Source organism: Bombus pyrosoma, linkage group LG6 (assembly GCF_014825855.1).
Source record: "Bombus pyrosoma isolate SC7728 linkage group LG6, ASM1482585v1, whole genome shotgun sequence".
Lineage (NCBI taxonomy): Eukaryota > Metazoa > Arthropoda > Insecta > Hymenoptera > Apidae > Bombus > Bombus pyrosoma.
The window spans coordinates 10,967,915-10,983,685 of NC_057775.1; the positions used below are offsets into that span (position 1 = coordinate 10,967,915).

Consider the following 15,771-nt stretch of genomic DNA (forward strand, 5'->3'; position numbering starts at 1 on the left):
CTCATTAATTATATTGATTTTGTTCACTTCACATTTTACATTTAATGTAATTATTGTATCCATAGATGTCAATAACTACAGATGGTCAAGAGAGAAGAGATCGTCGTGTAGATAGAAGTCGTTGGAATGATAAATCGAGAAGGGATAGTAGAAGAGGAGTGGTTCCTCGTTTCTTCGCGGTAGTAAAGGATGAACCTTCGGTAGATCCTAGGACACCGCGAAAAAGAAAAACACGACATAGCAATAATCCGCCTGTTGAACATCACGTTGGTTGGATTATGGACGTTCGGGAGCATCGACCGCGTACATATTCTACGGGGTAAATTTAAATCGCCAACAAGTTGAATAACAAGCGAAAAAAATTTAATAACAATTTAACAACTGTACATTTTTATTGTATTGTACAGAAGCAGCACAGGAACAAGTCCAAATGAAGGTTACCTTGCGAGTAGTTACGGAAGTGCACCACAATCATTGCCTATTTTTCATCACCCGAGTCATGCTCTTCTAAAAGAAAACGGTTTTACACAGCAGGTCTATCACAAGTATCATTCACGTTGCTTAAAAGGTGAATATAAAGTTTCGTTTTTTAAATTATGATTCATGAAATGGTATTATCTAAATTAGTACTATAGACGATTAATATTTTTTATATAAGTATACATAATGATGAATTATTTTATTTTTGTCTTCTTTTCCCGACTGAGGAATATCATGAAGAGAAAAGAGGATCTGAAAATATCTTAGTGTACATAAATTATAATTCCTTTGGGTACACAAATTTTCATCGCATTTATATTATTTCAGAACGTAAGAGACTTGGAATTGGCCAATCTCAAGAAATGAACACACTTTTCCGTTTTTGGTCATTCTTCTTGCGGGAAAATTTCAATCGTACTATGTACGAAGAATTCAGGACTGTAGCCAAAGAAGATGCCTCTGAGGGTTATCGATATGGTTTAGAATGCCTTTTTAGATTTTATAGTTACGGTTTGGAAAAGAGATTTAGACATCACCTGTATAAAGATTTCCAAGTTGAAACGATACAAGATTACGAAAGTGGTTAGTGTATTTCTTTCTAAAATATCCAACTTGATGCACATTATAGGTTGTTTAGTTATAACATTTATTGTTAACTAAACGGTGAGGGTGTGCTAAAGTAAATGAAATGTTCAGTTGGTACCATAAGATCAATTTGTCTTGTGTGCGGTACTTAACGTAGCAACAAGCATTAATTAAATTAAAAACCGTTGTTTAGTTTGAATACAATGTACTAATATTTTATTTTCCCCTTGTAGGTCAACTGTATGGATTAGAAAAATTTTGGGCGTTCTTAAAGTATTATAAACGCTCTGATCAACTTCAAGTAGATCTTAAATTACAGGAGTATTTGTCTAAATTCAAGAGTATCGAAGACTTTAGAGTGGTCGAGGTAAATGTTCTATCTAAATATAAAAGATAACACATTTCATCAAATAACATTCCTAATTATGTTAATATTCTCAATAATGTTACAGCCTCAAATAAATGAAATGCTGCAAGCATTTGCTGCGAACTCACGATCTCAGGCCGCGAAGAGACGAAACAGAAGTGTGTCCGAAAGTGCCGGTGACGGTGATGCTTCACCTACCAATAGAGTTCGTCGACTATCTGGTGGTTCCAGTACCGTAACGTTGCCAACTTCAAGTTCTGAAAACAATTCCGTCGCGCAAAAGTCTCGTGTGGACTCAGTGAATCTTTCGCAGTTTCGTAACAGAGCCGGTTCGTTTGGATCTGGACGATTAGGTCATCCTAGAAGACGGAACGACGCTGGTTCCTCTTCCTCGAATATTCAACGAGATTTAAGTAAACAACAACAGCAATCACGAAGCAAGCAAAATTTCAGCTCGTGTACAAAGGCTCAAGAAGTGAGTGGCAAGCCTCAAAATGTCATAAGGGATCGTTTACTGGCGATCTCTAAGGCCGAACAGACGAAGTCGGCCACAATCAAGACGGATAGCACGTCTATTTCTCAAAAATGAGATCAGCTTGAAAATTGATGGGTAAGTGCATAAGCACTTGCTCGATTTGCTAAATTGGATAAGTGCATCGCTCCTGGGATAGGGATAATATTTATTCTAAGAAAAAGGAAAATCTCGTTTGAAAAAGTAATAGAGAAGTTATACAGTGTGTTAGAATCATTTTAAAAAAATGAACACAAGACTCTTTGTGTACAAAACGATGAATTTATGAAAGTGTATTTCTCTGACGTTGGGGATCGTTAGAGAAGAATAATGAAACACACTGTAAGTGAAGGTGAAAGACATCTTCGTTCGTGAGAGAAAATCAGCAAGCTATTTTTAAGGTAGTTCATTAAGGTTGTATTTACGAATATATATATTCGGCTATTTTTGCTTATATTAAACAAAACCCTGTTCGGTTCATCCGCTAGGATACTTTCGCTAAAAATCCTAGCAGGAAAAAAAAGAAGAACCGCCCACGGAATGAACGAATACATGAAGAATCCAGGCACGATAACGTGTACATACATTTCGTATTGCCGATAAATTCGTGTTCGTTTAATACATTTATTCGAACGAATTTTTTCATTTGTAGAAATTGGGTTACAAGTCTCATACGTGTACAATGTATAGATTTATTACGGCATTATTATCGTTCTTCGCAAAAGTTACAATTGAGAAAATATTTTCCTTTGTTTTATCATCGAACGATTATTGCTTTCGCATCCATGGAAGGAAATGATTGAAAGATCGAACTGTATGATACAAAAAAAAACAGAAAATTGAAACTCCAGTTTAATGGATGATCGCACAGTATAAATATTTCAGTAGTCACCAGTATAAATTTTTTAACAATTCTCAAATTTAGACATGTTTCTTCATACTTTATTGATATGAAGAAATCAACTAGATTCTAAATTAATATATACAATTGGCGAATATGCCTTATCTCATTATAAGTTATTTTTAATATCGTTACATGAAAGTCATCTCTTTGAAAAGATAATGAAGTGTACATCGTTTCATCATCAAGATTTATTCAAATTTGAATCGCGTCGATAGCAATTGGAAGATATTATAAATTGGTTGCAAAACGTATACAATTTTTATGGTCTATGTATATTTCTGTTTTTTTAAATTTTGTAAAACATCACATACATCTGTATTCTATTATTTATCATTTTAGATAGAAAATTATCTTACCGTGAATGTTGTGTAATTTGCGCAAGAGACTAAATTAATTACGAATGGAAAACTTCCACAGATTTGGCTTCATTTAGATAAATTTTTTTTTTAGCAAATCGTAATACGTTATTAGCTATCTAGTAACACCGATTAAACTCTTAAACAATTTTAATACCTAATGAATTGAACCAACTATTGAATCAAACAGTAAAGAGAAAAATGAGGTTGTGTAAAATCATAGTAAATGACATTGACACATGGAACAATTCGCAGCCGCTGCACAATTAAATATTTTATATATAGAAGCTTATAGTCGTTTCTTTACAAATATGCATTTAAATCTGTTAATATTTGATAATGTTATGTGGAAAGTTTAATACTACAAAAAAGAGAAAGTGTAGTGGCAACAGTAGTATCATAGACAATGATGATAAACATTAATATCATTAATAATATTGATTCTAAATAGAAATTATTTTATCTTTCATTATCAGTAATTAAGATTCAGTTCTATTGCTACTCTTCTTATAATTTTTGGGCTAATAATATAAAATTCCAAATTAAATTTTGTTTTTAAATAAATTTCAGTTATACTTGTTCTAAAGTTCAATTTCTAATACCTCTAATATATTTATATAAAATTAGAAATTGAAAATAACATAATAATTCGAAGGTTCATTCTCAGGTGTTTGTTATATTGTATATGTTGTCTTTTTGCTATTTATAGGAATGAAACTATGATTCTATTGTCATTTAACTGTTTTGAGCCCCTTTGCATTCCTAATGAACAATCAATCTTTTATAGTTACTGACCAATAACCATCTATTTGTAGAAATGTATGATTACTCTGATGTAGAATTACTCATCCATATAACGCAGAATTGATACAGTCATTAATTGGTTCTTTAATTCTACGAAGATTTTCATTTGATCGGTTGTCTCAGACACATGAAGGAGTTTTCTTTCTTGTTAACCTGATTAACCTATTACGGACTAAACAGTCAAATAATGTATAAAAGATTCGTATAAACGCAACATTATTGAAAAACGTAAATAAAATAACGTACACATTGTTTTGTCAAATTACAAAAATGTATTAGAATAATAGATACTTTGCAAGAAGCCCTATTTTTAAAAAAATAAAGTTGAAAAGTCTGTCAAGTGCACATGCACTTAACTAATTTTTAATTGAATAAGGATTATACAATCAGGCAGAAGTTTACATGCTGAAATAAATAAAATGTATAGAATGAAATTATTGTCTTTGAAGTCTTGTCTACAAGAAAAACAAATTTGAAACAACGGTCGTCAGTTATATGGGGTTTAATTTGGGGTTAGCTGAGTGCATGTGTACGCATTGAATTTTCGAACTCGATTTTTTAAAAAAGGAAAGCATAAGCGAACAGATTTTACTTCTTCTATTCAATAAGTCTCATTGATTTATTTTTACATACTGAATAACCTTTAATTCACTATATTGTTTTGAAACATTTTATATATACATTTAACGCCAACTTGTATACTATATACAATATTACGCGCTAGAAAATTAGGATATGTAGAAATTATAGTTCAGTGATGATGTAGAAACACATTAGTTGGACTAGATGAAGTTTTGAGATTAAATAAAATTATTCTTCAGATTTAGCGTTCTAGTGAAGCAAATTACAACGTTATTATAACAAAACATCAATGGATTCAGATCAATGTTATTCAGGAGAACAAACGCAAATTGAAAATTTAATTTACAATTGAAAACTTGTATGTACACACAATACGAATGGCTGGTTCATTCTCATACACACCGTTTCAATTTTCCGTCGACGCGCTTTATGTATTGTCGTTTACTAGCGAAAGAGTTGAGAAGTCGACATTAATTAAACTTGCATACAAGTGCCTGGAGACACTGCAAATCTGTTCTCATCTTTTAATATACTAGTCACAAACTGACATCAGTCAATGCATCGCGAATATGTTTTTACAAAAATAATGGTCGTAGTTACAAAGGAGGAGATCTTTTTCTTTCTTTTTATTTTACATATCGCACTTGTATCGTACAATCTCATACTTGTAAAATTGTGATAACTGAAGAGAAACTGCATTACAGAACGATTGCTTGAATCTTTTGTAACAAAAGTGTAACATTTCCTGTTGAACATTCCTGTATTACTCGTGTCTCGCATATGAAATCGAATTATCTTCGTTCACAGCGCCTATCCTTCATAAATTCATCTGTCATGAAACAAATGTCAGTATGTACTAATTTTCAAACTAGAGCATTTTTTTATCCTTAAAGACTATTTCAAGAAGATTTCTTCTTTCTAACGTTCCTATATATTTATGGAAATTCCACAAAAGATAACAAGGCTCATTTCTGAACAGTTGTCAAGTGTTTTATATTTTTTATGTTTCGCATTTTCCTTTTTTTTCTCTTTGTCTTTTATTTCTTATACATACTGGCTTTATACGGCTTTACTTTTGTGCAGTGTTTCCTGGATTAATGTAACGTTTTCTTGGTGTAGAGTGAACAAGACAGAGTTTCGTATCAGGAAAACGTAGTGGGGATGGAGCAAAGATAAAAATGTTATACTGATCTAAGGAACATTGTACATTCGAGAAGTTCAGTTAGGGTTTCAAACAGAATACAATAGCGTCCGCTTAAAATTGGGATAACCAGAGTTGATACGTATATAAATATGTTTCTTCTCTACTCCTAAAGATAAAAATTGACTTACGTCGATTTCTCAAACAAAAGTACATTGAAAAGTTCATAAAAGCTCACACAATCATAAAGATTTAGGATATAGGATACGCGAATCTTCGTTATTGATCAAAATTGAAAATTCGTTATTGCCACATCCACGAATATATCAATACCAAATCCCTACCATTCACAGATCAACTCTGACTGAATAAATACTATCTATACTAACATTTAGTGGAAAAGAGAGATACTCGGGTTTTCCTAGAAATATACCTCCCTCGATAACTGGCCAAATAAAATCCAACTCATGACCAGTTAACGACACACGACTGTATATGTTGTTCGTGTGACAAACAATGTTTACTAATAACCAGACAAATTGTTATATAAGCGCATAAAAAAGAACTCGAAATGTCCAAGTAGTTAGTAACAATTTAATTAGAGACACGATATCGGGCTGTCCAAAGTGGTGGAATATCCTACGAAATTTCTTTCTTTTTTTCAGTGGCCTTAAAAGAAATCTGATTGTGCCTGAAGTTTAATGGGTTACATCGAACTTCATCCGAGTTTACTTTAGCCGGAAGCCACCGAGGAAATTTCATCTGTCGAGTTTGAATGCATGAACTAAGGAATTAATTCAATTTTTGATTCATCATGTGAAATTTTCTCAAATTATCGGAAGCTTAAGAAAAGTAGGGAGAGATCATTTACATGCAAAGTGTATAAGATGTTTTATAGTAGAACGAATCAACGATTACTCTTCGTAAAGTAATTATTTAAAAAAAAAAGAAAGCATAATATTTGCTTCTTTGACTTTGTTCTCGGAGAGACAATAGATTTCCTAACTATTTCTGAAAATTGGTGATTTTTACATGTGTTCATAAGTTTCATCAGTGATTTCGTGATAATATTATTTATGAGGTGTTGCTTTGTGCGATAAGTCAAACGTTCCATGCAAGTTGTTTCAATTGTTTAAAATCTGAAAATTGTACCTATTGAAAAAGCTCATTTAAGTAAATATAACAGGCGTATATTTTTTAAAAGTCCATTTTAGATTCAAGGACCGTTTATAAATTCACCTGTGAATTATTTGAAACGTTATAAATTATAGGCGTGATTTTTCATCTACGCTGAAAAACATTTATACGGAGCAGGTTATTTTTATCAAGACTGTTGGTACAATCTTTCAAACAATAATATTAAACTAATGTAAAGTGTGAAATAGGGTTAATGCTCCATATGTTCTCTATGTTCTTTCTGTTTCTTCCTCTCATCGTCTTCCTTTTGTATCTTTGCCAGATCTGAATTTCAACTGAAAGCTGAACCTTACCAACTGCTATGTTACAATTTGTTCTTCAATTATTTATGATTTTCTCATCAAGTCAGTGAGCTTCAGATCAGCTATTTAATTGGCGGTATATTTAATCAAATATTTGTTGGCGCTTTAACTGAATTATAGTTAGTATATTTTTATAGAATTGTACAAGTTATGATTAATTGCGTGCCGATTCTTGAAAAACTTGACCTCATACTGATTACAAAAAAAGGACGATACTTGTCTTTAGGTGATCATTCTAGAGTTCCTACGTCCGTTCGAATGACTTTTGTGCTTGCAATGAGCATTTGACACGTGTTCAAGTCCAAGATGTTGTATTATTCTTTGTAACAGTGTTGCATGATTTGACAAGTAAAAATTTAGGTATTTTTTAGTAGTGTTTTGAGGAAATGTGTTACAGATAATTGTATGTTTTTTTTTGTATTTATTAAAAAATACAAAAATTATATATGTCCCTACGTAGTTTTAGGTCAATCGTATAAATATTGTTTACGTTGCATTTAAGAGATAACCATTATTTTTACATAGTCTAACTATTTTTAATAATTTTCTTGAAAAGCATTCTGAGAAATAAATCGGTTGAAACCTAACAACCCCTTAAATTGTACATCACGTGTCAACTTAGAATTTTTTATAATATTTACACGTACGTTTGCAGTAACGATCATCCAGTCTTTTTTTACAATTTCGAATAATTACGAAAAATGTTTTGTTATTTATTTTAAATCACGTGTCACTATCATATAAGGTACATCACGGATATCAAGCTACTTTTATATTAGAAACAATTTAAGAATTATGTACAATGAAAATAGAAATTCAATTTTTAATCAGCCATCTTCTATGATTCTATGTCACTTGATTTGTATTTCTGCTCTTTTTTTCTTTTTCAAAATGTTTCGTGAGTCAATATTTTGTAACTCACTTAATATACACATTTTGACTTGATTTTCTGTAATTCGTACTTAAAACATATACAAATTAAGACACGCGTTGGAAGTTTCTGAATTTATCTTCAAGTAATTCCATACTCCTTTGTCTAATCTATGTTTTCGTTGCAGTAAATGAAGCGATACTTTTTTCGCGAAATTAAATATTCGACAGCTCAATAGTTTATCTTAAGGTGTTTCGCTCGCAGGTCCTTGCCATTTTATAAACATTTCCATTGTCCCTATATAAGATTACAAAATTCAAAATACTTGTATTAATAAAATTGACAATTTTTTAAAAAGTAATTTATTAATAGGTCATAATGAAACATGTAAAATAAAATCGATAAAACGATCAACTTATAAAGGTACTAACAATAAGAAAAACGAGTACGATGAAAACGAAAGGAAACAAAAGTAAAGTAAAAGATATTACATACAGCAATTTCGAACGGACGAAGATCGATTAGCACAAAGCAACAGAGACAAAGAGAATAAACGCGAAAACGAATACTAGAAAGAAAAATATGGTGCCAGGAACTAAGCTGTAGACGAACGAAGGGAACTTCATAATTAAATAGTGAATATTTTATGTACATAGAACGTGTTCGTAGTCTATTTTGCCATTTCGTATACAACGGATTACGGATATGTAGGATTAAACTAAAACTAGTTTTTAAGCGAGTGATTCAATTTAAACTAAAAAAGGGCGTATCGCTATAATAAAAAAAAAAGATATGACTGTAGGCTTAATCAAATTTAGATTAGGAGTAACAATAGCTGTCGCTAGGATTCGATCGTCGTTCTTTTTCAGCTTCATTCTCCTTTGTCGTAATTGGTTTTTCAATTAATCTTGTACCTTGGACACCTTTTTTATTATTGTTTTGTTGTTTTAATATTTGAAGTAAAGAAGAGATTATATGCATGCACTTGCACGATGGCTCGACGTAATTTGTTATGACATTCTTGTGAAACTTGGGAATTTATCTTTCTCTATCTTTGAAGTGATCACGTTCCAGTGGCTATAACACATGAAGAATACTTTTCTATTAACACTTCACTTTTACCAGCTAATAGTATATATACATAATAAAGAATGATTTTATTTAATTTTTCAGAGCCTATTTTATGAACTCTTCATTACTTAAATTTTGTTTGTTTCTGAAAGTATAATCAACTATATCGATTCTACTAGTAAAAAACCACATCGACTATTTTCTGTTATAAATACAAAAATTTAGGTCCAGATCATTATCAGAAGATTTAATTGAAACTTTATCTGTGATTAATTTCTAAGAAGTTGAATACAACGAAACTGATTGAATTCTACTGTTAACGAAAATAGGTCAGTACAACTAGTTGAAAAATATATAAATCTTTCAATGAGTATCTGGAAGAAAGCTATCTTCCTTTGAATGAACGACGATCTTGTAGAATATTGTAAATAATTTTTACCAGAAGTAATTGGAGCTACGTCTGTAAACGGATGTCCTGTTGTAAACGGCTGAAGAAAATGCACTACATTGCAAATTCTTGTATTGTTACTTATATGCGTATATATATATTCTATATATATATATATATGTAAATTACACAGTTATACACAGGATACATAATTTAGAAAAGATAAGGAAAAGCGAGGGTTGAAAAGAAGGAAAACTGCTTTCTGAAACGTATCTTTTTTATGAGAAAATTAATCCTTGCTTTGTTTCACTTTTTTTCCTTTTCTTCTTGTATCTTGATCTCTTAATTAATTCTTGTATTTATGTATGTATGTATAGTATATTTATACTCATCTTTTCTTTTAAGTACGTCCGTTTCGTTTGTTTAGCTGTAATGGATTGAAGAAAAAGTTATTAAAATAAAAAAAAGATTGTGTTAGTATATTATATTTACTTATAATAATATATTTAGGATTAGAAAACTAAAATTTCTTTTCTTCGGATTTTTCTCTAGAATCGATCGCGAAAATTAATTTTTGGTATATTGACGACGTTTACAGTTATTGTAACTGGTTTTTGGAACGATCGAACGAAGTTTCATGAAGCGTCTCGAGAAAAAATTCCGTTCTGAATTTTAAACTAGCGAAAGATTGATTTTTCTCGATTAAATCTTCTTTCTGTTGTTTCATCTTTCCAAGTGGATAAAACCACTTGAAAATTTTTTCGAACGGAATACTTTTCTTTAAATCTAATTTATATCCAAAATCCAATTTGTGATTTTGATCGATTCTAATTTTGTATATTGTAATTAATTCGGCGATCATTTCAGCTCAACAACTCTTGCAATTTTTCTTATGATATTTCTTTGGAACGATATGAAAACGATAAGAAGGAGAATACTGACGATTGACAAATCATTAATTGTGCGATGATCGATAAATCATTCGAGAGAGGATTGATTATTCAATAAACTGTAAATCATTCCCTAGGGGGTTAATTATTTATAATCGATAAATCATTCACTAGAATGTTGATCGTGCGATAATCGATAAACTGTTTCCTAGAGAATTTGCTATGCAATAACCTATAGATCATTTCGTAAAGAATTAATGGAAATTAAAGTACGAAGCAAAGTGACTTAAGAATCATACATTCAGAATATCTAAACAGATATTAAAGAAACAGAATAAATATGAGTGTAATGAATTGGGAAAAAGAGTATGTCAGCATTTTAATCCTCGTGTTACTAATTTTAATTATCAATCGATTATTATTACGCCATAAGCTTCCGATCAACGATTATCTCTTTAAAATGAAAGGAAAAAACTAATTAAAACGTTTTTAACCAATAAACAATTTTTACACTACCATACATGATGAGATGACACGAAAAATATATATAAAGTAACAATAATTAGAATCGACTGAAAGCAATAGAGGAAAACAATACCCTAGATTAAAAGAATACATTGATCAAGAATTTTATTCGAATTTTGTAAGAAACACGCATAGAAACGAACTGATAGATTCCTTCGAAGACTATAACTATGGTGTAGCCTACTATTATACTCTAAATAAAAGGGGGAAAATGAATTATTAAAAGAAAAAAAAACAGAATATTTAATTGGAATAAGATCGATGGTATTTACTCGTAACGATGAGTTAAGCTGGAGAACGTGCAAAAATATGAGAAATTAAAAAAGGGAAAACTTATAAAATAGAATCATAAATTATCGATTGTGCTCTCCGTTTGGCGGCCTCGCGAAAATAACCGATTTATTTTTTCAGATTTATTAATCGTACTGATGCATACATATGGCGTATATTACGTTACAATCCGAGCTATGACGATGATTTTGCATAACATTACCAATTTGAGATCCCATCAAAACGAAAACTGTTGATCATGTAAATACGATATACATTCGTAGCATACGAATATTATTATTATTATAAAAAATAGAAAAAACGAGACGAACATGTGTGCGTTCACGTAATATGTGTATGATAGAAGATTGTATGCGTGTATACGAATGAGAGAAAGATAGAGAAAGTAAAATGAAAAAAAAATATAGACATATATTATATATATACAAATATATAATTTACATATTGTAGTTGTAATACGCCTAGAGATATTTAAGTAAGGGTGTTATACGTGATGGAACGAGCTGTCGTGTGAACGATTTGAGAATCTTGTATGCGTAGAAAGATTGTAACGTTTATGAGTGCGGTAAATAATAATAATAATAATAATAAAAAGGACAAAAACCGAATTGCAAACAATATTGTATTTTTTTCTTCATCCCATGATGTCATTAATGCATATCTCATATAGTTTAGAATCTTTTTAGGTTAAAATAAATTTCACAGGTAATAAATTTATTATTTTGAATACTTTGTTTTTTCGGTAAAGTGGAAATTTTATTTTACAATAATAACTTTCCTTAAAATACTAAGAAAGTATTTTCAATAAAGTTAAGAAGTTTTAAAGGATGACATAAAATTCGTATCCTGGTTTTTATAAAATTACAAGAATGAATTTTCGATTTTGCTATTTTTCTCAGGTTGAAATAACCTAAAAATTATTCGAAGCATTAATATCTATCAACGAACAGAGAAAGTTTTTCCATTGAACTATTTCTTAAATTAAAGCAGGAAGAAAGGAGATAGCCAAAATAGGATCGTTTCAATTTTTTCACAGAGAGGAACCATGAGTGCAACGAGATAGGGTTAAATTTCTGGCTGTGGTGAAAAAAAGAGGAAGGAGGCAAAGGGAGGAGCGTAACTACGCGTGTAATTCCTCGACCGGAACTACCGTGGGCCATGTGGCGGCGTAGACTGCGGTCGTAACCATAAAGCTTGGAAACACATCCAGCAGATACAAGTTAACCTTCTGCCTCTCCTTGCTCAAGTAACCATTTACTATCAGACCGGACAGGAATAACAACCACGGTTTTAGCGACTCTATTCTTTTAATTACATGATATTTTAAAATTTGAAAATATGTTGTCTTTCATTTTTTGTTTATCTTTTATCATAATGCAGAAATTGTTATATTTGCAAATAGTAAAATAATTGGAATTTAAGAATTATTATAATCATATTTACAAATTTTCTTATCTTTAAAATTATTTCGTAGTAATAATAATTATACCAAGTTTTAAAAAATATGTATCTATCTTTTGAGGTGGGATATTGATGATTTAAAAGTCGAAATGAAAATAAAAATTTTATAGCTACGGCACATCTTGTTTCTTTTGATCCTAATTATAGTATATTTGCGATATTTGAAAGATTATTTTTTTGGAGTAAACTTCTGATGATTTATTTTTGTGCCGACAATTAGATTTAAAAATAAAATAAATATCTTTGTTCCTTTGATTCCTGACATTGTCAGGTTCTTTCTCCGACGGGAACGAAAAAAATTTACTGAATTAAGGTAGAACAATGCTAAACATCCCTTTATTATAACATAAGTGAATACGTATACTAGCCCATTACCTCAAGCTTAACCTAACTTCTACTCAATTACATGGAAAACCGACCTTCATTTCACAAAGAAAAGAGAAAGAATAAAAATAAAAACTAATGAAACAGGAAAAATATCGAGCATTCCTCGATTATAATACAAATAAATACAAGTACTTTATTTTCTTAAATATGGTCTTAATTACACTATATCATTAGCTATTAATCATCCAGCAGGTCGAACCAGTCTTAAAAGCGTGCATCATCGAAGTTCTGTCTAGGTTTATTAATGATATTGTGTAACTGACGTCCAAGCCTCGGAGTAGGTGTCCAAGGTACTTTACGTCCTAAACGTGGTGCAAACAAAGGTGGGAAAATTTGTTCCTCCGCGTACAATTCTTCCTGATCCTTTGGAAACCCGTATGAGAAATATTCCTCACCTGATTCTCTTCCCAAACGGGGTGTGAACTGCGTTGCTTGACGCCTATCTGATCCTGAAAACAAATTTTATTCAAAAATTCAATGATTGAAATATCAAATATAAATCGATGTTCTTTGCCATTTTTTAAAAGAAAAAAATACACATCTTTCGACTCTTTCAAATCATACAGTTAATCTGTTTGTTATTGTTTAAATCTTAAAAACAAAATTAAAGAAATATAGATTTGCAAAAGCATGAATATTCTATTCAGAGAAAAGATATTTAAGTTAGGTATTCGAGTTGCATCACATCTGTAGAAAATAGTGTCATATATTCCATTATCAAATTAGTAAAAAATTTTATTCTATAATAATATGATATTACCGTGAATTATATAAAATAGAAATCTACTATTTTTATCTTTTTTTTTTTGGAAAAAAACGATCATGCAATACACTAAAAATACGAAAAGAAATTCATGAAACTATAAAAAAACGTATTTCAAGCATAATAAATATATACCTGGAATCGTGATGACGGCCCAACGTGACCCATCGAGCGCGTTGGCCAGAGTTTCAATGTCAGAATCGACCTCCGGTTTTCTGTCCGCCCTGCGTCGTCGTCCCAATCGTGGGCCAAACCACATACCGCTGGTGATATCCTGCGAGGTACGTTTGATGCACTTGCCGTCGCTGCACGAGCCGAACTCGTTGCTCGGTGCTCTGTCATTGCTCGTACTACTCGAGGAATCTCTACCTTCTATTGGAAAGAGTATAACACGTACAAATAACGATACATGTGAAAATGGAAAAATAATAACACGTATGTATATGTAATTTCTCGATCTTTGACCTAGCTTCCTTAATATCTCTTCAAAATGCATCACGAGAGAGACTGAGTCAAACATTTTATCACAAGTTCCACATCTTGTAAAAAATTTTTCAATTATAAAAAATTGAAATGGTTGAAAAGTTGGAAGAATGTACCTCTTGTAACTGGTAATCAAAATGCAAAAACTTTTGCAAGAAAGAAATAATTGTTTTCTAAATCACCCTGAATTTTTCATTATATTACACCGTCAGAGGGTTGTTAAACTTCCTGTATAATTCACAATCGGTAGGACGTACCGTATTCTCCGGAAGCGCAGGACACCAAAAAGACCACACATAGCAGTACGCAAACTGCGATGGTCATAAGGCGGTTGAAAGACAGAAACGCGACGGAACCGATCATCGCTTCGTTTGAGTGCACGTTATCGCGGAACGTTGTCGACGAATGATGTCGATACGGTGTTCAGTCGCTGGTTTTATAGGGGTGCAAGCTACCTTACACCACTCTATTTTTCCTTTCTCTTTTCTTTTTCATCCAATTGTCGCCTCCATGGAGTAAACTTTATTTTTCTTCTCCCTTTCCTTGACAGTATCGATTTCATTCGAAATAAAGTTCAACTGAAAAAACACCCACCCCCAACCGGGGCCAATCCTGACATTCCACGAAGCGATTCATCTCAATTTCAATCGAGATCTACGCTCTTCCATACTTAATGAGGATCGTGGGTACGTCCTGGGAAAACCTTTGCAACCACCCCCATATCGTTTCTTTCGCTTTCTCATCGTTGTTTATCTCTTTTTCTCTTCTTATCCTCACTTTCATTCTTTGTCGTCACCGCAAGGCGGAAATGTTCGTACGGATAGATTCATTGACTCTACCGGGATTTGTAACAGGTTTAACTCAATCTCCGAAGCTATGCCTCTTTCTCTTTCTGTCGTTTCCTTCTTCTGTTTTTCTCTCTGTTCTTCGGAAATAGGATAGTAACTTTAATAGATCAATTGTGGACAGTGGAAAGAATCTTACGTGGATAATGAGTGTATGTAGAGAATAAGTTGTTGAATTCTCATTTATTTGAAATTAAATTATTTAGAATTTCATTTGTTTGTTATCCATAGCAATAGGTTTCTCCATCAGAAAAACCTAAATTAAAAAAACATTTCTTGAAACTTTCCTTAAGAATCTATCACTATTTGTATGTAGTTACTTATTAGAAGTTATGAATTATTAGACAATCGATACAGAAGGCTAATAGTTCACACATAAGATACAGAAGTATTACCTAAATATTACCTAAATGGCTGCAAGCTCTTATAGAATGATTGAATTGATAATTCTATTAAATTGGCAAGTGACAAGTTTTAGGTTATATATTTTTACTTTTCCTTTAACAGATCCATATTCAATAGGATAATCTAGGCTAGTATACTGTAAAATCCTCTTAATTTAAACTT

The 15,771-nt window shown here is 31.5% G+C and overlaps 2 protein-coding genes across 8 annotated transcripts in view; one reads left to right on the forward strand and one right to left on the reverse strand.

Moving 5' to 3' along the window:
- The window catches only part of LOC122568577 (la-related protein 1), a 30,453-nt gene extending 17,867 nt beyond the window's left edge, over nt 1-12,586 (forward strand). For 3 of the 5 annotated variants that reach the window (XM_043728465.1, XM_043728466.1, XM_043728467.1), the window contains exons 13-17: nt 66-319; nt 408-568; nt 808-1,062; nt 1,299-1,432; nt 1,518-11,873. In XM_043728465.1, the coding sequence (XP_043584400.1) occupies nt 66-319; nt 408-568; nt 808-1,062; nt 1,299-1,432; nt 1,518-2,021 (1,308 nt within the window). In that variant the 3' untranslated portion in view covers nt 2,022-11,873. Of the gene's footprint in view, nt 1-65; nt 320-407; nt 569-807; nt 1,063-1,298; nt 1,433-1,517; nt 11,874-12,301 lie in introns of those variants that run through there. The other 2 variants (XR_006317129.1, XR_006317128.1) reach the window with 2 other exon arrangements.
- Nucleotides 12,587-13,080: 494 nt separating this feature from the next.
- On the reverse strand, nt 13,081-15,249 carry LOC122568820 (PBAN-type neuropeptides-like). 3 transcript variants are annotated; one of them, XM_043729018.1, is made up of 4 exons: nt 14,617-15,249; nt 14,012-14,248; nt 13,509-13,562; nt 13,081-13,415 (listed from the first exon to the last, which is right to left on the reverse strand). In XM_043729018.1, exons 1-4 carry the CDS (start codon nt 14,720-14,722, stop codon nt 13,318-13,320), a joined length of 495 nt encoding a protein of 164 aa, XP_043584953.1. In that variant the 5' UTR covers nt 14,723-15,249; the 3' UTR covers nt 13,081-13,317. The 3 variants fall into 3 exon arrangements, with proteins under 3 accessions (XP_043584953.1, XP_043584952.1, XP_043584951.1); XM_043729017.1 differs by having other exon boundaries at nt 13,081-13,562; XM_043729016.1 differs by lacking the exon at nt 14,617-15,249 and having other exon boundaries at nt 13,081-13,562; nt 14,012-14,546.
- Between the last annotated feature and the right edge of the window lie 522 nt (nt 15,250-15,771).

Excerpts from the sequence above, each read along its gene's own strand:
- LOC122568820 (XM_043729016.1), bottom strand. The coding sequence starts at position 14,396 with ATGTTTGACTCAGTCTCTCTCGTGATGCATTTTGAAGAGATATTAAGG. Across the intron at positions 13,563-14,011 it reads GGCCGTCATCACGATTCCAG|GATCAGATAGGCGTCAAGCA; the intron begins GTATATATTTAT and ends ATTTGTTTTCAG.